This window comes from Toxotes jaculatrix, chromosome 8 (assembly GCF_017976425.1).
Source record: "Toxotes jaculatrix isolate fToxJac2 chromosome 8, fToxJac2.pri, whole genome shotgun sequence".
NCBI classification, from domain to species: Eukaryota; Metazoa; Chordata; class Actinopteri; family Toxotidae; genus Toxotes; species Toxotes jaculatrix.
The window spans coordinates 17,737,048-17,757,763 of record NC_054401.1 but is presented as its reverse complement, the minus strand read 5'-3'; the positions used below and the strand labels follow the sequence as shown (position 1 = coordinate 17,757,763).

The window sequence follows — 20,716 nt, the reverse complement described above, 5'->3', positions numbered from 1 at the left end:
CCCTGCAGCTAATGCTGAGTGAGAACACCAGAGTGCGGGCTAAGATTCAGACAGCTTTTGAACAGCTGGCGATGCCGCATGTAGCTAAGGTAAGGTGTGGTTATGGTATAAAACACGTTTCATTTAAATGAAAGCTCATATCCTGCATGTTTTTGATTTTTAGTGCTATGGGGATTTAATTAGCCTCAGAAACAATATTATTACATGTGCTCTTCAATCATTTTAATTCTGTCTGAAGTACAGGTGTGTTTAATTAGCGTCCCGCAGGTGTTGATTACAGCCCCCAGATCCTGTCTGATTAATCTAAAGATAATTATGGGCCCTTCTGAACAGTCACCCTGTATTTTAAGGTGGACCTTGAGAATTTACACAAAGCTGTCATTGAATTTTATTATTTTTTCTCACTTCCTGTGGGTGGAATGGCAAATTTGGGGAGTGGGGGGAACAGACCACACAGGCACACAGAGACAGTTTCTAACATTTGTGCTTATTTTCATTGTTTTAAAGTTATTATATACAAGTGCATCATCATACATCATTGACTTTACAGGTGGATGAGGCTATACAGCCAGGTTTGACCTCCCTAAACTGGACATCTCTGAACATAGACAAGTACCTCAGCCGCATTGACAAAACTTTGGGTAAGCAACAAAATCCAGCGAGATCAATGTTCCACATGCTGATGCACAAGACATCCTGCAGCTCAGCACTGGCTGGCAGCATCTGATAAAATTTACATTAATGGATCCATTGTGCACTCACTGTTGGTGTGTGCATTTGTGTGTATTTGTTCCTATGAGTATCTCTCCCACATACATGCTGCCACTCTCTACACTCTTTCTTTATTTCTCACCTTGTAAATTTGGCCCTTTTTCCTCCTGTCTCTCTCCTTTTTTCCTCCAGTGCTTGCCGTCTTCTTTCCCTTCTCCTCTGTCAGACTGTGTCCCACTCTTATTCTTGTTGTCTTGTGTCTCCAGTTGACCTGGAGCTGTTAATGGACAGGGTGAATGACCTGGTGGAGTTCAGGATAGACGCAGTACTGCAGGAGATGAGTAGCTCCACACTGTGTATTCTGCCGGAGGATGAACCAGTCACCTGTGAGGAGTTTGTTCAGACCACCAGGGTAAATAAATATGTACTCTGTTTTAAACAAACTAAACAGTATTAGTCTGTAGTTGTAGCTTTACTAAACCCACCTTTCAAGTTAAGCAACACCCCCCAACCCCCACTCCTCTATAATTTGAAAGCTGCTATGATTACATAAATATTATATGCACAGGGGCTTTAAAATGCTTTTAAGTGCTTCCAAAGTACTTTGAAAGTAATTTACTTCTCATGCAACAATTTTTATTCTCCAAAGGCAATCATTTAGTGGTGACTCATGTACAGGATAGATTAATATGCCCTCCATTAAGGCTATTGCTTACACATGTCTTGTGGCACTGAGAATGAGCATAAAGTGGCTCAGCATTCAAGGCTACAGGTCATAAATCATGATTTATTAACATGACGGAATAGCTGCTGAGTTATCACAACAAAACTGTTATATGAATGATACCCTCACTGCAGAAAAAGCCGTATACTGCATGGTATATTACAACGATGTCAATTACACATTGACTCATGGGAATCCCCACCCATGCCTTGGGATGTCCAGTACTGTGTAGAAATCATTGACACTAATTGAAGCCGACATAATTCAATTTTGTGCCCACGTAACTTCATTGCAGTTCTGAATGTAGAGTTGAATTAAAATGAACTGAAAAGAAATGACAAGCGTTCATGTAATTTTCACATTGTCCTGCTATGAATTCTGTGCCCTTTGTTTTAAGAATTTTTTTTTTAAATCTATATGAAAAGTTTTATTGTGGTTCATGGAACCTTGGGAAAACCTAATGCTATGCTGCTGTGCACTGGCCCTTTTGTGACATATTTAATGTATATGTCACATGTACATATGTGTGCAGGACCTGTGCATAAAACAAGCCCAGAATCTTCACACTAAGAGCTCACTAGTGGAGGAGGCTGCTAATGAACTGATCAACATGCTGCTGGAGTTTGACCACAGTCAGAGAGAAGAGGTGGAGAGGGTTGAGGAAGAAAGCTGCACCGAGAGCAAGACCATGGACCACATTGATAGTGAAGGTATACTAACATTTTCCTTTTGAGATCAAACAGAATAGGACATGATAAGGTGAATGGAATATACTAGAAGAGAAGTAGCACAACTAGTCTCTGTTTGTATTTAAAGTGTTAGATCCTGGCAACTGCAGTTAAAGGCATTCATGTTCACAGTAACTTTGTCACCTGCTTCATCTCAGGTGAAGATGAGGGCCGCTCAGAGGGCCGTCTCTTCTCTAGAAACACGTTGCTCCCTCCTGCCAGCGTCGGTCCCTCCTCTCCCTTGGTGAGGAGGAAGAAGAAGAGGGATCTGATGGAAGTGATGGAGGAAGAAGCTCAGGAGCTGCTCTCCTACTTCAACCACCGTAACGTGGATGCCTTGCTTAGATTGACACGCAACACTCTGGAGATGTTACGCAAGCGCATCCACGCCTCCTCGCTCATGCATTTCTTGGGTGGGTCTTGTGAGACTATTTTGCCTTGTCTTAAAATAAAACCTAAAAAAATTAAGAAAAATAGATAACTTGAAACTTTAACTTAAGAGATGTAAAAGCATTTTGGGAAGACACAAAAGTAGTGAATAATGAAATAATGATACAACATATTTTGCACCTATTGTAACAAAATTGCTTTTCCCATCCTGACTGGTGGCCAGCAGCCTCCTATCTCTGTGCTAGTATCACACTGTCATGGTACATTTTTCACCACTTAGCCACTCTTTTACCCCAACAGAGATATTTGACCACATACTCCAGTTGTATCGAGCACCATACATCCCTGCTTGTGAGGCTGATGTTCGCCTTTTCTGTCTCCTGAGCTCATAAAATGTCCGTCTTTGAATTACATCATTTTGCATCAGAGCTGTTTTACTCTCCCCCTGTAGCTGAGAATGAGTCACCCAGGCGTGGCAAAAGCAGCGGCCAGCAGGCAATCTTCAGAGTCAATGTGACCCTCTCCATCCCTAACATTGCCATAGTTCCAGCTCTGGAGGAGGTTCAGCAGGCTTTAAACCGGGCGGTGGAGTGTGTGGTCAGTGTCAGCAAAGGAGTCAGCCAGTGGAGCAAAGAAAGGATCTCCAAGGTGGGTTTGATCTAATGAAGGAAGCAATCATTTTTGACAACTAATGGATTTATTCTCACAACGATACTAACTTTATGGTCCTGCAGTCTGCTAAACAAACCCAGTTATGTTCCCTTACGTCTGTTTTCTCTCTTGCAGAGAAAAATGAATGAAAGGCGAATGGCGGCACTGAAACGGGACAGTTCGGAGAGCGAATCTGAAGATGGAGCAACAACGTACAGGAGCCTGGCTGGTATGAGAGGACATGAGCACCTTGCCTAACATAACCTCAGCAGTTCAGCAACTCAAAACTTTGTCTGTCTTGACTTCAGAGTGATTTATCCATATTGTCTCCAACAGGCAGACCAGAAAACTGATCATTAAGTACTGCACCACACTAACTTGATCATCAGATTTCCTTATTTCACAGCTCAGCAGAGCAAAGCCGCATCTAACTAGGAGCAGACAGAGTCGTGCTGATGGAGATGACATGAATATGTCAGTGGCTTTGGGAGGAAAGACATTAAACAAAAGACCTTTTAATCTCACACAGACAGATCAGCTCTTTCAGTCACATTCCACAAAACCTAACATGGAGTTAATGTGGTGAAGTTGCAGGGTGATTGCAAAATTGATTTTAATATTGGAAGAATAATTTCCCGGTGTCCACACCTGTAGAGATAAGACATACTTAGCAATAAACACTTGTTACAAGATTTCAGCTCTCTATGAACCACGCTTTAGTGATGTGTAAGTATAAATGAAAGTTTCTGGGTGAGCCAAGCTGTTTTTAATGTTTAGCTGTATCGTGTCCATCCGCTCTCTGTACATTCTATCAACATGTCGATTTTGTCCTTCAAACTCTTTCTAGACGCCAGCACCTCAGACATTTCAGCATCTGTGATTCAGGCCATTCCATTCCAAGCAAGAAACTACTACAAGAGTGTGTCTGAGAACAAGGAGATAGTCAAACTGGTGTCTGTTCTCAGCAGCTCCATCAGCTCCACCAAAAAGGTATGTGCTCTTCAGTATTTGTATTTTAATCTCCATGATCTTCCATAAAGAGAAATTACCTTGTCATCTTACATTTTATGTTGTTAACTTCTCACATTTCCTATGTAACTCTTGTTTGTGTTAACGTGCAGGAAGTGATGACTGCTCTAGACCGTTTTAGCCGCTACCATCACATCTGGAGAAAGGACCGTGAGGACACCATGCAGAAGTATAATAAACTGAATGACTGATAATCATAACTGACTCTTACAACTGAGAACTAACTGTTTTTTCTTAGCATGTAGTTATCCCCATTGAAAACAGTAGTAGCAGTTTTGTTTTGTTTTGTTTCGTTGTTTCTACAGATTCACCCAAGGATGTCCCTTGCTATCAGAGTTTGAGAGCCAGATTCTTTTCTATCGAGATCTGGAGCTGGAGATAAACTCGGAACCAGAGTTCATTACAGTAGGAGCTTTGGCTCTATACACAGGTTAGATTAAGTTCCAGCTCTTTGCTGGAACTGTCACTAGCTGTCTTTGGTAACTACAATATTACTTTGCTTCAGTAAAATACAACACTTTCACTTTCTTCATTAAAGATAAGAAGTCTAAAGAAAATTTGACACTTCCAGCCAATTCATTACAGCTCTGCATGCTCACATCTATTTCTTTGTATTAGCGGACCTGAAGATGTCCCTCACTGCTGAAACCAAGAACTGGATGGTGGACTATGGACTGTACTGTAACAGGAAATATCGCTCAGAGATGGAGCAGATCTTTGCTTTTGTAGATGAGGCAGGAAAGAAACTGAATCGACAGATCAAAGACCTGGATGATATTCGCATCGCCATGGCAGCACTCAAGGAAATTAGAGAGCACCAAATATCTATTGATTTTCAAGTTGGACCCATAGAGGTAAAGCACAGCATTATGTCTTTCGTGCAAATTCTGATGTTTTCAGTAGTATATATGAGATCATTTTAGCAGTGTTTGTTTCAGTTGTGCGTATAGTGAGACTGGTCATCAATCGCAATGTGCGTACGTGAAAGTTACTTAAGTGTGCATGAGCATAAAGCTTCTTAGTAATATTTATGAAAGTGTTTAGGTTGAGTCCTGTATCAGATGCTCAAAGGCAGTACAGAAGTATATATTTGATTCATTCCCAAAATGATGATGCACTTTACATTTGATTTTACAACATTTGTAGATGCCAGGTAGAACATGTAGCATCTTTTTTCTTCGTCACAGGAGTCATATGCCATGCTCCATAAATATGAGCTGTCCGTGGCAAAGGAAGAGGCCGATAAGGTGGATACTCTGCGTTACACCTGGGAGAAGCTGCTGTCTCGGAGCACAGAGGTGCAGAACGAGCTGGTGGCCCTGCAGCCAAACTTCAGAGGAGAACTGGTCAGCAACGTGGGGACCTTCCTGGAAGACTGTCAACACTTTTACCAGGATTATGAGAAGGTAAAAGACACAATACAGGCACATGTCTCTACATACTGTACACTCAAAGGCTCAGACTGCTTTTGCAGCCACCTACAGTATTGCACTAATTTCCCATCAAGCTATTCAGTTTTAATTACAGCACATAATTAATGTAGTTTGATTAAGACTCAGTAACAGCTGACAAAGACTTACTTTTTCCTCTTTGCTTCAGGATGGCCCCATGGTGGTGGGGCTAGCTCCTCAGGATGCCAGCGATAGACTCATCATGTTCCAGGTTTGTTTCTGACAATCTGAGTTGGGCACAATAATTAATTAGTTATTTAGTCTGTGAATAACTTGAATCCAAAAATTGATTTTTTTTGTCATTTTACACTGTACTTGAACTGATTTGGGATATTTCGTTCCTTTCTCCTCTTTAGAATCGATTTGACAACCTGTTCAGGAAGTACATCACTTACACGGGTGGAGAGGAGCTGTTTGGACTACCTGTTACCCAGCATCCTCAGCTGCTGGAGATTAGGAAGCAGTTGGCTTTGCTGCAAAAGCTGTATGGTCTTTACAGCAATGTCATTGAAACAGTCAATGGTTACTATGATATCCTCTGGGCTGACATCAACATTGAGAAGATCAATAATGAGCTACTGGACTTTCAGACGAGGTTAGACGGTTTATTTTCGGTGACATTAATCTTAATACCCCATTTAAAATTTGTAAATTAAACTCAGTACTGAACCGTTACAACCAGAGTTGTGCTGAACTGTACCAGGGAAAGTTTATCTGGCCGCCGTGTTGCCATGGAAAGTGGATGGCCATCAAATCTGAAGACCACCATGAAAAAAAAAACATCAGAACAAAGGAAAATGAAAAACAACTAAAATCAAATGAACTGATTTCCATTCGTTTGTCCTTCCCAGCAGCATCACCCCTTTTGCCTGATGCAAAGTCCTTCCCCTGGAGTTATGCTATAAAATGTTTTTCATTAAGCATTGCATGAATGCTCTAAAAGATTTCAATTTCACCAGCCCCATCCACGATTATCTTTGTCCTCCACAAGGGTTCATTCATTCTGCGCATCATAGGGAAATTGCAGGGGAAAGAGGCCTAGAAAATACATTTTGAAGCATTCCATCTAGTAGAAAAAAATGTAGTTTTTAATATGTCTCCACTTTTGTTTTCTCCTGATAGTGTGCTACTAGTTGAAGGCTGTAAGCGGTTAGCAGTCACAAGGGGAATATGTGCTGATGTAAGAGCTGAAGAAGACAGGACAGCTCCGTCCTCTGGCAGACGTTCTGTCTGTCAGTTTTAGAAGTGTTACTTTGGGCTAGGCACACTGTGCTACTGTTCAGTGTCTCTGGTGCATGTGTGTCTCAAAAGGTCGTCCACATACGTATCTGGCCTTTTGAACCGTGTTTTGTGTGGAATTAAAGTCTAGTTTGGAGGACAGGTGTTAGCTGTGAGTTTGTTGACTGTTGTATCGCTTTAATTACCAGGTGTCGCAAGCTGCCTCGTGCTCTGAAGGAGTGGCAGGCCTTTTTGGATCTGAAGAAAACAATTGATGAATTCAGTGAGTGCTGCCCCCTGCTGGAACTAATGACTAACAAGGCCATGATGACGCGCCACTGGAAGAGAATTACAGAGGTCAGAAAAACAAGGCCACCAACATACCGCTGCCGATTACTTTAATTATTAAGACCTACAGTTGTACTCACTCTATGAATATAATATTAATAGAAATTTTCCTGACATTTGGTATGAATACACCACCTAGTTTTCTTACATTTGACGAACAAATTTCCTGTTTTTGTGACCAGGTGACTGGGCATACCTTCGAGGTGGAAACTGATACATTCAAGCTACGCAACATTATGGAGGCTCCTCTTCTCAAGTATAAAGAGGAGATTGAGGTGAGAATTTATGGTGGGCTACTTATGCAGATACAGAAAGCAACTTTACTTTTATAATACAAAGAGTGGATGATAAATAAAATAATACCTATAATAGTTTTTATCTGTTTTCACTGGTCAAATGTATCTGTGATATGAAATAAATTATGCCCAATGAATGACAGACATTGTTGGGGGAAGGTAGACAAGTATCAAATTTGGTGTTGATTCTAATGCGAATTATGTTACATTATTGTATTTGGAAATCTTTGTAAACATCCAGTTGTAAACATTTCAGTTGTTTTTGTTGGATGTATTGCATTAATTAACAGAGCTGCAATATGCCTTAATATCTTCCCAATGCAGTGAACATTAATCTTGGCACCAAACAGGTGTGCTTAAGTTCTACATCACTGTCATACAGGCCATTAAATTAGCTGATGACACATGGTAATAATGGTTTTGCTCTGATGATAAAAACTGGGCTTGCATTTTATGTGTTTATGTATGTGGAGTTTCAAAAAATGTTGATGATAACGGTATGGTAATGGATGTAAATACAAAAAAATATGTTCAATGATAATATTGATAGTGGTAATTGCTGATGTTAATGATGATTATGTTGATAAAGGTTTAATACTCATGTAATTTATTAATTCCCTTTCTACCTGAAATGTCATATAATCATTGCCTCCCTTTAACCCCAAAGTAGTAGTAGTTTTTCTTCCTATGATATGTACTGTATATACTTCTGTGCTAATGTCCTGAGTTAGTGAAAAAGTTTATTTATAGTTTTTTGCCACTATAATTGGCGTTGCTAAAAGTTTCAACAAATCTGGGGATTTCTCACTCAGGATATCTGTATCAGTGCGGTGAAGGAGCGGGATATTGAGCAGAAGCTGAAGCAGGTGATTGCTGAGTGGGACAACAAGACTTTTACGTTTGCCAACTTTAAGACCCGTGGAGAGCTGCTACTGAGAGGAGACAGCACATCAGAGATCATTGCCAGCATGGAGGACAGCCTGATGATTTTGGGGTCTCTTATGAGCAACCGGTATGTCAGTGTTGAAACTCAAGATCAACAGTGTGAGGATTTTGATGAGAGTGTATCAAAATACTTTCTGTGGGGGACTTGCTCAGCCGCCAGAGGCTTGGGAAATGTAATTGGATCGCCTTGTATACTTCACAGCAACCATACAAGTTGTTGCGGTGTGTGGTGCAATGTAAGGTGTACATGCTGATGTACCTTATTTCCCAGGTACAACACCCCATTTAAAGCCCAGATCCAGAAGTGGGTTCAAAATCTTTCCAACACCACTGATATCATCGAAAACTGGATGACTGTTCAGAACCTCTGGATCTACCTGGAGGCTGTGTTTGTGGGAGGAGACATCGCCAAACAGCTGCCCAAGGTAGATCACATCACAGTTAATTATACATATTTGAGTCTTACTATTACTGCCAGTAATTTTCTTTACATTATGCACAAAACAAATAGCTGAGAATTCATTTTAGTGTTTAAAACAACCAAGTGGTTTTTTTTCTGCAATGCAACTTGACTTTTAGCAAAAGTAAATACTCTGCCAGCGACAGCCTGGCACCTCTGATAATAATCAACTGTTCTTCTCTTTTTAGGAAGCAAAGCGTTTCTCCAACATCGACAAATCATGGGTGAAGATTATGATGCGAGCCCACGAGATGCCCAATGTCGTACAGTCATGTGTGGGAGATGAGACGATGGGACAGCTGCTTCCTCACCTTCTTGAACAGCTGGAGATCTGTCAGAAGTCACTTACAGGGTGAGCATGAAGTATTAAAATCGTAATCAACTCACACGTCAAGACGGTATGAAGATCTGAAGTGAGTAGTTCAAACATTATTCAAAGGGTAATACTTTTGAGAACTGGTATGATAAGAAAGATTTAGTTTTAGTGCTGTGCTGCCAGCTATTGTACTTATGTCTGCTTTGTTGTTTTTCTTGTTTTTGCTTTGAGACAAACTATTGTAGGTAACATGTTTTTTTTCTTTTGTCAAACAGCTATTTGGAGAAGAAGCGTCTATTGTTTCCTCGTTTCTTCTTTGTCTCTGACCCTGCACTACTGGAGATCCTGGGCCAGGCTTCTGACTCCCACACCATCCAGGCCCACCTTCTCAATGTCTTCGACAACATCAAATGCGTCCGATTCCATGACAAGGTGAATTTTTTCATGGGGCCACAGTGTTTTGTTGTTTGTATTACACATTTGGCCTTTTATCAGATCTTTAAAACACTCTGTCAAGAGATTTTTTTTTTTCATAACTGAAAGGTATGGAAAAACAAAATGATTCCAATAGACAGAATACAAATAATACAACTGAATTTACTAATTAAATTCAGTTAAAATCAGTTTTTAATAATTACTAATTATAAGAATAATTTGTGTTTCTAATCAATAAAACATGTCATCCTTCCCAGATATACGACCGTATTCTGGCCATATCATCCCGGGAGGGGGAGTCTGTGGAATTGGAGCGTCCTGTCACAGCAGAGGGGAATGTAGAGGTTTGGCTCAATGCTCTGCTGAGGGAATCCCAGAGGTCTTTGCACTTGGTGATCCGACAGGCTGCCCTGACCATCCAAGACTCTGGCTTCCAGCTTATCGACTTCCTAAACTCCTTTCCCTCTCAGGTGGGTCATAGGTGGATTCAAAGCACCAACATTTAAAAATATGGACCATACTCTGGGGTTGTTGACTGTGTACTGAAAAGGAAACATGTTGGAAACATGACATTTTTATAAACGTTATCAACATAATGAATTTGTTGTCCTTAAATCATTTCTTGAATTTGCAACTTAAATTTGGTATTTAAGGAAGTACAATACAGTTTTTGTGGATCTCTCAGCAAAGCTGAGAATTTACAATTTAAAGTTCCTCAAACATTTGATTATCAGGCAATGATGTGATTGCCAAATGTTGCTGTTCTTGATCCAGGTGGGCTTGCTAGGTATTCAGATGATATGGACAAGGGACTCTGAGGAGGCTCTGACCAACGCCCGATATGATCGCCGCATTATGGCCAAAACCAACCAGCTCTTCCTGGACCTGCTCAACACACTGATTGACATGACCACAAGAGACCTGGGGTCTGTGGAGAGGACCAAGTATGAGACCCTCATCACCATCCATGTCCATCAGAGGGACATATTTGATGACCTGGTGAGTATGTTGTTTATTATTTAGCACTACTTAACCTTTCGTATTAGAGCACCTTGGACGATACAAACAAGCAATTTCTGTTCAAGTTTGTTTCTAATCGGTCCTATGCTTTTGTTAAACTGGATTTGATTTGATTGATTTCACCCCAGGTTTGTGGTGTCAGAATATCAAAAGGTATTTTCTTCAAAAAGTCAATTCTTTATAACAAAAGTCTTCAAAGCTTTTTTTTTCTTTTCTTTTTTAATGGAAGCCAAGTGAAATTTAGGCCTAGAGAAAGGGCTTTCTTTGAAGTCTTTCTGCCAGGCAAAGTAAATTGCCTTGCTGGTCTCCAAGGTGAATAGAACAGGTGTGAAGTAACTTTATTTGGACGTGTTTTTTTATTTATTTTATATTATTATGTAATCCCCTCATAGCTCTATTCATTTATTCTCCTCTCGTCTTCTTTCGCACAAATCTTACCCTTGTTCTTTTTTTCCCGAACCTCCTTTGCTGTCCTTTTCACCTCACTTCCCTCTCCTACAATGTCTCCTGTTACCTTCTATCCCATCCTCCTTTCCTCTTATTTCATCTCTTTACTCATCACCCTCCTTATTTTCCCACCTCTTTTCACCGTACTTCATATATTCATTTTACTGATTTTTTTGACTTGCCTCTTTCCTGCCATCCTTCTCCCCTCTCCTTTGCCTTCCTTACACCTCATATTCATCTCATGCCCCTCACTTCTTTTCTTTCATCCTCCCTTTCCCTGCCTCTCAACTTCTTTCTTCCTGTAACCTTCCTGTCACCTCATGCTCCCTCACACATCTTGCCCGTCCACCCCCCCTTCCCTCTTTCTTTCTTGCTTTTATCTCTCACCTCACATCACCTCCTGAATGGTGCCCTTCAATTTCCTATTCTTCACTTGCCATCTTCTCTCTCCCCCTTCTCTCCATCCTTTTATCTCCATCGTCTTCTCTCTCCCCTCTTTCCCTCCTCAATTCTCTTCTCTTTGTCCCTCCTCCTCTCTCTCGTCCTCACTCTTCCTCCCTCCAGTGCCGACTGCATGTCAAAAGCCCCAACGACTTTGAGTGGCTAAAGCAGTGCCGTTTCTACTTCAATGAGGACTCAGACAAGATGATCATCAACATCACAGACGTGGGCTTTGTCTACCAGAACGAATTCCTGGGCTGCACCGAAAGGCTCGTCATTACGCCGTTGACTGACAGGTAGAGGGCTGTAAATGAGAGCACACACACACATACACACACACTTCCATGAAGCCAGACACTAAATGGTCTTTTAAGAGTACTGACCAGCAAGCAACCCCTGAATGATAAACACAGACAGAGTCTCATTAAAAATATGCATTTTAACATTTGTAACTAAGTCAGCAATTGCATGATGACTTGATACTGTTTGTATCTCATGCACAAGCAACAATTCAGACTGAGTGACAGGGGCTCAGTAACATGTTTTTTGTCATAATGCAGGCAACACCGGTCCTTAGTTTTTCATAGATCAGAAAAAAGTACTCACAGCAGAAGCAAGGTATTTTGGGAAACTGCTCAAGATACACACTGGTAACTGTTATCACCCTGATGAAGAAATGCTCACTGTGACATCAATTAAAATTCAGCAGGTCACAATTTCTGTGGCCGACTAATGACTGGGGGAGAGGGAGGGGGAGGGAGAGGGAGAGGGCTGTGGAACTGGGAAGAGAAAGAATTCGAAAGGAGGAGTCGACACTCTTGCACAGTGGTCATCACCTCTGTCAGTGACAGAAGATTTGACTGGCAGAGAGAGAGAGGGAGGAAGAGAATCAGACAGAGACAGGGAGGCAGAAGTCCACCAACAGCTATTGTCAGACGTACAGACACAGAGAGGGAAATATGAGAGGAGACAGACAGTTAAAAAAGATGAGGAGAGACGAGGAGAAAGAGATGAGAAGGGACAGCACTAAGGAGGGAGCTACCAGCAGACCTCAGACAGCATCTCTCCAAAGAAGTGGCATACTGGTCTCATGGCTGAAGGCGCCAAGACATCCTTGATTTTCTCACTGCCTTCTTTCCCTGATTGAAACACTATGTGATTCCTTCTCCACAGTTATAATGTGCTGTGCTGCTTTCCTTTCAATCACTCCCTGTCTTTACTTTTTCTCTTTCACTTTCTCTGTCCTTCATTCTCTCTGCCACTGTATCAGGTCTGGAAACTTGAAAAAGTGAAACTGGTATCACATGTAAGCAGTAATGATTAGTAGGGAGTCAGTAGTCTGATTTAATAGCAGGAGCCTGATTTGTTCCATATTCTCTGAAGGACACAAAATGTGTTGCATGTGCAGTTTACCAAGATTTTTTTTTTTTTTAACCAGAGGCCAGACATGCAGTGAAAAGGGAGCACAGTCTTTAGCCAGAGGGCCAGGGTCAGGTCCCAGTCTCGGTCATCTCCTCTGCTGAAGGGTCCTTGAACAAGACACTGAATCCCCATTGGCTTCAGGGGGCAGCATTCTCTTGCTGTGCCTGACCTCCCGCCTCCCTATGGAGAATCACATCACATTAGTTTTATTGTGTGATAAATTGAAGGCGAGCGCAATAAAAACCTCTTCGTGAGAAAGCAAATTCTTAACCTTATTTATGCCCATGAAATTGAATCGTGTGTCTGTTTTCTCAGGTGCTACATCACTTTAGCCCAGGCTCTCGGTATGAGTATGGGTGGAGCCCCTGCTGGTCCAGCAGGAACAGGTGGGATTGTAAATCTGTCTCAAAATACAGTTTTTATCTATCTATCTATCTATCTATAATAGATAGATAGATAGATAGAAAACGTTGTGCTTCATTTTACAAATAACAACTCTGCCTTTTTCTTATAGGTAAGACAGAGACCACAAAAGACATGGGTCGCTGTCTGGGAAAATATGTTGTGGTCTTCAACTGTTCTGACCAGATGGACTTCAGAGGCTTGGGAAGGATATTCAAAGGTAAAAGACATAAAGCAAATTGGTGCTTTTATGTTAAGCAAACATGTTATTTTATTATGCTTACAATGGACTTGCATGTGTCTGTTTACCAGGTCTGGCTCAGTCTGGTTCATGGGGCTGTTTTGACGAGTTCAACCGCATTGACCTCCCAGTTTTGTCAGTGGCAGCCCAGCAGATCGCGATAGTTCTCACCTGCAAGAAGGAACGTCGCAAAAGCTTTGTCTTCACCGATGGAGATAATGTGGATATGAACCCTGAGTTTGGCATCTTCCTTACCATGGTCAGTGGCTCAGTGCAATGCTGTGTCGTTTGAAGTTGTCTGTTGTAGAAACTTACAGGTAAGACAGAAGCTGGGTTATGCACCTGTGTGAACAAAGCTTCTTGGTTGATGGATTTACAGCATGAAGATATAATTTATTCCACTTGGTCATGTTATTTTGTTGCTATATGCTACAAATAATACAGTTTTATAAGATTTTATAAATGGAATCAACCTGAACCATGTGTTACTGGACAAGCCAGTTTGTACAATATTAAACAGGAGGGCCTGCCTCTTATTAATATTAGCCAGTGTTCATTACCGTACTCTTCATACAGTAATAGTTAGATCACTTTATCTCCTTGGCACAGTTGCTATCCCAAGGCAAGTCATTAAACAGAGAACAGTGGAATAATTCTCCCATGTGGGGAGTGGGGTCAGAGATCATTCTTTATTTTTTTAAACTCTGGGGGAGAGGAGGAGAGGGAGCGAGGCACTTACATTTGTGTATAGAGACAGTAATCAAAGGCCGGCTATGTGGAGAGGAGGGCCTGAGCTGTATCCACAGGGATTTAACTAGCTGAAGGATAGTGCTTGCTATGAACTTTAATGATGTTCTGGTATTAACTTACTGTAAGATTTTGTGTAGTTTGTAGTTTTTTTGTGTATAGCCATCATAAGTAAATACAGAGAGACCCTGCAATATGTATCTATATGCTGGAAATTATACAAATTGCACCCGTATGCTCTTTTGTACTTATTTGATGTATTATTTGATATGGTATAATCTAAATGTTGCCTGTAATACAATATGCAATATTAAATTTTCTCATTATCATTAAAGTTGTTCATTTTCATGCATCTCCTACTTTTTTCTTTTTCTGTATAATCAGAACCCAGGTTATGCAGGTCGCCAGGAACTTCCTGAGAACCTGAAGATCAACTTCCGTTCTGTGGCCATGATGGTTCCTGACCGTCAGATCATTATTAGGGTAAAACTGGCGAGTTGTGGGTTTATAGACAATATGGAGCTGGCCCGGAAATTCTTCACTCTTTACAAACTATGTGAGGAGCAACTCTCCAAACAGGTAAACAGGCCTTTTTTTTATCTGAAATACTCTGTATTTAAAAGTTTGTTACAGAGGCTTGTAGCAAAGGGAGAATAGAGAGGAGGCTGGTATACAAACTCATAATGATGAATCAAATGATATCAAAGCGAATCTAAAATGTTCTCTCTGACTGTCCAGGTTCACTATGACTTTGGCCTGCGGAACATCCTGTCAGTGCTGCGAACTCTGGGAGCAGCCAAGCGAGCCAACCCCAGTGACACAGAGTCCACCATCGTCATGAGGGTCCTCAGGGACATGAATCTCTCCAAACTGGTCAGTCTAGAATAGAATAGAACAAAATAGAGCATCCAATAGATAGTTTTAATATTGCAGATCAAAATTGAAGAAAACAACAATCAAAACTATTTCTTTTGATACATTTTTATGAGCAGAAAATGTGATAATTGCAGAGAAAGTAGCAAGAAAGAATAAATGGCTGATTTGATGACACATAAGATAATCATAACAGACCGGATCAGAATATCAATATCATCAGATAGATTTAAGATGAATTATTCTCCGATTTTTTTGTGTGCATTTTTGCCAAGTTGCATCAATGTGTATGCATTTGTGTGTTTTGTTAGATCGATGAGGATGAACCGCTATTCCTGAGCTTGATTGAGGACCTCTTCCCGGGCATCCAACTTGATAAAGCAGGTTACCCTGAACTAGAGGCTTCCATCGACAAACAGGTACGAGGGAGTGAGGGATGAGTTAAATGTCAGAGAAATACAGTGGGATAGAGGGATGGAGGAACAGAGGAACAAATAAATGAAAAGGCTGAGTAAAATCGGGCAAAAGACTAATGGACTGTGAGACTGTTGTATCCTTCATGTCACTCTTAAATGCCTCAAGATATAGCACCCAAAGGGATACAAATGGTGTCATTTACCACTTGTCAAGGACCAAGTAACTGAGGCAACCACTGTGCAGAGAAAATACAAAATAAGAGATAAAATAAAAATGTTAGGTCTTTAAATTACAGCATTGTAGCGTGTGCAGTGGTGTGTTATGTGCCTTCCTCTGTGCATTAATGTGCGGTTTGTATCTCTGCATGTATCTTCTTTAAATGTGTGTGGGCCTGATGTGATTCTGTCAATACAGCACAATGTATATGTTTAGTATGGTAAATATAAAAGAGCTGCAGATGTATATATGGTAATTGTGTTCCCTAAGGTTGAGGACGCAGGTCTGATCAGTCATGCTCCTTGGAAGCTGAAGGTAATCCAGCTGTTTGAGACTCAGAGGGTCCGACACGGCATGATGGCCCTGGGTCCCAGTGGGGCCGGAAAGACGACGTGTATACACACGTTGATGAGAGCAATGACGGGTAGGACTTCCAACATGTTTTGGGATGCACAGTACTGTGCAAACATTTTAGGCACTTCAGATTTTTATCCATCATGCAATACCATGAGGGAGGCTTAGTCTCAGGCTCAGTCCCAGATTCAGTCTGCAACATGAGACAATGATCCCAAACTTACAGCCAGAGTCACCACGATCTACTTTATCTTCAAAGAGTCTTGCAGCAGATGGTCTGGCACCCACAGAGCCCTGATCTCAGCATCATCAAATCAGTCGGGGATTATTTGAAGAGACAGCCTTGTGCAAGTTGTTGTTTTTTCATGTGCATGTTTTTGTTTTGAGAAATTTATTGTGTTAGATATGCCTACCTTACCAATGCAAGGGTTAATGTTCTCGATGTGTTTCAGAGTGTGGTCAGCCTCACCGAGAGATGCGCATGAACCCCAAAGCCATAACAGCCCCTCAGATGTTCGGTCGACTGGATGTTGCAACAAACGACTGGACTGATGGCATCTTCTCTACACTGTGGAGGAAAACACTGAGAGCAAAGAAAGGTCAGAAAAGTTTCTCACTCAGTAGAGGTGAAATTAGCTGACATTAATGAAGTTTAAAATATAAGTGATTATAAATGACCATTTGTTGCAGTGTCCTAACTCACGTGAATTAAATCACATTTTGTATAAATTAGAGAATATTTAATCCTTGCAAATGTTTTGTGAGCTTGAATATCATAACAGCACCCTCTCTGCTAAGTTAATATAAGTTAAGAGAGAGAAAACGTGAGAGAGATCCCTGCTAAACTATGAAACGATTCCTCCAATGATTCCTTCTAATCTAGGATTTTATTCTGCTTTTTCTCTGAGAACTTTGGGAAAAACCAGCTTGTTGCTACGTTGCAGAGAAGTTTAAATATCTTGGGACATCCTTACATCCACAGTTCAAAGCAGCTCCAACAGCTGTTTTAGCTTTCTCAGACCTATGCCTACACACTTCATTAAAAATGTATGTGTGCATTGGTATGAATATACATTATGAGCGTTTGCTTTTATGTGTCAAAATATGCATCTGATGTATTCAGTATATGTTCTCATGCTCTTATGCATTTCTTTGAACAGGATGCCTTCCATATGTTTGTAAATTGCCTTTGTGCATTGGTTTGTTGTTCATGCTATTCGCTTGTGTAGCATGTTTCTTTGAGCCGACAGGATGTGTGTTGTGACAGGGTGTGACTCCTGAGTGAAATAATCTACAGGGAAAAGAAATGCCCCGTGAAAATAGGCTGCACTTGCATTGTGATGCAGATGCAGCAGCGGCATCCTAAGCCTGATCTATTTTAATGACTTGTGCAGAAATGCTGCTGATGGCTCATGTGCGTGAAAGCAGTCATATTAGTTCTGTATTATTTTGACTCTGTCCAAAGTGTGAGTCCTTTTGGTTTTGTGCCAGAGAATTCAGGTCAGTGATCACAGAGCCACATTACTCATCTGCATCGGACCAAACGAGCATACTAATCTCACGGGAGCATGAACCACATTCATTAATGACCAGCAGCTATACTGAATGATTTCTCCCGTCAGCCTAAGTAGACTGTCTTGTGTTTGTTTCCGGATCTGGAGGTTTTTCTATTATTCCTGCCATATCTTTGGAGTCTTTTGTACTGGTATTTTGGTTGTTTTCTCACTACTGAGGAGGAAGTAGAATTTAATTTACATTTTGAACACTAAACACAAATACTGATGAATTTCAGCTCCTCGAAAAATACTGGTGAATCTGTTTTTATATTGTAGAGCCAGTCCATATAAGCAAGGCAAGATTTTGGGTTCCCTGCTGACCAGACACAGCAACACAGTGCAACCTTTTCTGCGCACTAAATACATATTCATACTCATTTTCATTTTGCCGAATAGCAAATTATAGGTCAAAGCATTAGGTCAGACATCATATCATATTCATATCCGTGTAAACAAACAAAAACAATGTTTTCTCTCTCAGGAGAGCACATCTGGATAGTACTGGATGGACCAGTCGACGCCATCTGGATCGAGAACCTAAACTCAGTGTTGGATGACAACAGAACCCTCACACTGGCTAATGGAGACCGTATACCCATGGCTCCCAACTGCAAGGTGGTTTTCGAGCCACATAACATCGACAACGCCTCTCCAGCCACCGTCTCGCGCAATGGCATGGTGTTCATGAGTTCCTCTGTGCTCAACTGGAGCCCTATACTGGAGGTGGATAAACGAAATAAAAACTTTTTGTTTCACCAGTATTGAAAATGGTGGTGTTTATGGTGTGTTGTTGTTGCAACTGCTCAGTCTAAATTAAAAATACCTGAAAAGGTCAAATAATTTTTATATAGATTTTGGTCTGACTAATCATTAATCAGAGGCCAACAGTTTTCAGTTGAGTTGGTTCAGAGGATTTAACATTTTTGCTACAACTGATTACTTTAAATAAACAACATATAACTGGGCCACAGGACCTATACACAAACAGAGCCCGTACTCCATTGTGCTGTGATAAGACTAATGTAATTCATGTAACCTTAATTAAGTACAGTGATGTGCTTGCTGCTTTCTCAGGGCTGGTTGAAGAAACGCTCCCCCCAGGAGGCAGAGGTGCTGAGGGAGCTCTTCTCCTCCTCTTTCTCTGAGCTCTACCGCTTCAGTGTGCAGTCACTGGAGTTCAAGATGGACATGCTAGAGGCCTTTGTCATCATGCAGTGCATCAACATGCTGCAGGGACTCATACCACCTAAGGTAAGGTTACAGCTGTTCTGAATTCCCATCATGGGGCCGACTGCACTCATGCAGTATGCCAGTAGTACTGTATGTTTTAATGGTGAAGAGGTTCATTCATACTGCCACAAAGTGACTGCTGCAGTAAATGGTGAACAAACACCAAACCACTCCAACTGCACGTATCTAATTTCAGAAGGAAAGCCAAATTGACTCCACTAGCTGAGCTATAAAAACCCATTATACCCACTTTGTGTAATTAGGGTGTAAAAGCATTAACCTGCAGTAATAAATTAATTTTTCTACCTTGCTCCTTTTTAAGGTATGTGGTGTTGGAGCCATCATTACAACTGGAGTAATATTGATCTGAAATAATTAGGCCATATATGACCCAGTGGTTCAGTAGCTTTATTACAGATGAATTGTTTTTCCCTTGAATTTAAGACAGCGTTGTAGGGCTGTGAAACTGCGTTCATCTGTTGATTTGCCTTTGACCTGGTGAGATGGGTTATGCAGTGTGATACATGCTGCATAGGCTGGAACCCATCAGCATTATTTAGTTGTATTCAAGCCAATAAACCTTGCTAAAGAATGAGAACTCTGAAACATGCTTTTTTTTTTTTTTAAACAAATATTTTTGTTTCAAACTCTTGATGTACTCCCCTCCTGTTTTACATTTGGCTGTTTCAATAGTCCTTGAAATGAAATTGTTATTACTCTACAGGAGCAGTGCGGTGAGTTATCCAGAGAGCACTTGGAGCGGCTGTACGTCTTTGCCCTGATGTGGAGCATTGGAGCCTTACTTGAACTGGACGACCGAAGGAAGATGGAGATCTGGCTCAGAGGGAATGACAGCATCCATCTAAATTTGCCAGATATTCCTCGTGACAGTGAGGACACCATGTTTGACTACCATGTCACAGCAGAGGGTATGCAGGCATTGATAAACAGATGTTATCACCTGTAGAATAGCTGCCAGGGACTATCAAAGCAGAGGCACTGTGCCTCATGTTACACTTGGCAGCAGATGTATGTTTTTCAAATCATACAGTGATGCAAAAATATTCCTCCAAATCAGAAGACACTTTGGAAGCGTTATACTTTGTGCTAATCTCTACAACATAGTTTATCTGTTTAATGCATGCTTATTTTTCCTGCTTCCAGGTCAGTGGATCCACTGGAGCACCAGAGTGGAGGAATATGTTTATCCATCTGAAATCACCCCAGAGTACAGCTCCATCTTGGTCCCCAATGTGGACAACGTTAGGACAGACTTCCTAATTCAGACCATCGCTAAGCAGGGCAAGGTGAGCTTAGCAATAAAGTAGTTTGCATCTGCGTACTGCCTGTCTATACAATACAACAAATGCATAGTATATATATATAGATATGCATTCAAAAAGGGTAAATAAGGTAAAACATTACAATGAGTGTGACATGTGACGTCTTCATATGACGTTTGTTTTTACCATCTGAAGTGTGACTCATGTTTCAAAAGACACATAACTTAAAAGAAACTGTGAACAGGAACATTGTACGTACTGAATGTATTGACATATCTATGTATAGCTATATATATATATATATATATATATATATATATATATATATATATATATATATATATATATATATATACTGTACACGT

The 20,716-nt window shown here is 40.9% G+C and overlaps 1 protein-coding gene across 5 annotated transcripts in view; it reads left to right on the top strand.

Moving 5' to 3' along the window:
• The window catches only part of dnah5 (dynein, axonemal, heavy chain 5), a 90,496-nt gene that overhangs the window by 18,847 nt on the left and 50,933 nt on the right, over positions 1-20,716 (top strand). Inside the window, exons 17-51 of one of the 5 annotated variants that reach the window (XM_041044454.1) lie at positions 9-89; positions 551-641; positions 978-1,123; positions 1,968-2,139; positions 2,322-2,576; positions 3,005-3,201; positions 3,340-3,433; positions 4,052-4,194; positions 4,326-4,402; positions 4,539-4,663; positions 4,852-5,087; positions 5,421-5,639; positions 5,833-5,895; positions 6,041-6,279; positions 7,112-7,259; positions 7,433-7,525; positions 8,359-8,558; positions 8,763-8,916; positions 9,140-9,303; positions 9,543-9,699; positions 9,960-10,172; positions 10,477-10,701; positions 11,734-11,906; positions 13,348-13,418; positions 13,547-13,654; positions 13,747-13,934; positions 14,807-15,001; positions 15,161-15,295; positions 15,607-15,714; positions 16,199-16,352; positions 16,735-16,881; positions 18,320-18,561; positions 18,913-19,089; positions 19,793-19,997; positions 20,233-20,375. In XM_041044454.1, the coding sequence (XP_040900388.1) occupies positions 9-89; positions 551-641; positions 978-1,123; positions 1,968-2,139; positions 2,322-2,576; positions 3,005-3,201; positions 3,340-3,433; positions 4,052-4,194; positions 4,326-4,402; positions 4,539-4,663; positions 4,852-5,087; positions 5,421-5,639; positions 5,833-5,895; positions 6,041-6,279; positions 7,112-7,259; positions 7,433-7,525; positions 8,359-8,558; positions 8,763-8,916; positions 9,140-9,303; positions 9,543-9,699; positions 9,960-10,172; positions 10,477-10,701; positions 11,734-11,906; positions 13,348-13,418; positions 13,547-13,654; positions 13,747-13,934; positions 14,807-15,001; positions 15,161-15,295; positions 15,607-15,714; positions 16,199-16,352; positions 16,735-16,881; positions 18,320-18,561; positions 18,913-19,089; positions 19,793-19,997; positions 20,233-20,375 (5,538 nt within the window). Of the gene's footprint in view, positions 1-8; positions 90-550; positions 642-977; positions 1,124-1,967; positions 2,146-2,321; positions 2,581-3,004; positions 3,202-3,339; positions 3,434-4,051; positions 4,195-4,325; positions 4,403-4,538; positions 4,664-4,851; positions 5,088-5,420; positions 5,640-5,832; positions 5,896-6,040; positions 6,280-7,111; positions 7,260-7,432; positions 7,526-8,358; positions 8,559-8,762; positions 8,917-9,139; positions 9,304-9,542; positions 9,700-9,959; positions 10,173-10,476; positions 10,702-11,733; positions 11,907-13,347; positions 13,419-13,546; positions 13,655-13,746; positions 13,935-14,806; positions 15,002-15,160; positions 15,296-15,606; positions 15,715-16,198; positions 16,353-16,734; positions 16,882-18,319; positions 18,562-18,912; positions 19,090-19,792; positions 19,998-20,232; positions 20,376-20,716 lie in introns of all 5 variants that reach the window. The other 4 variants (XM_041044455.1, XM_041044453.1, XM_041044457.1 and 1 more) reach the window with 4 other exon arrangements.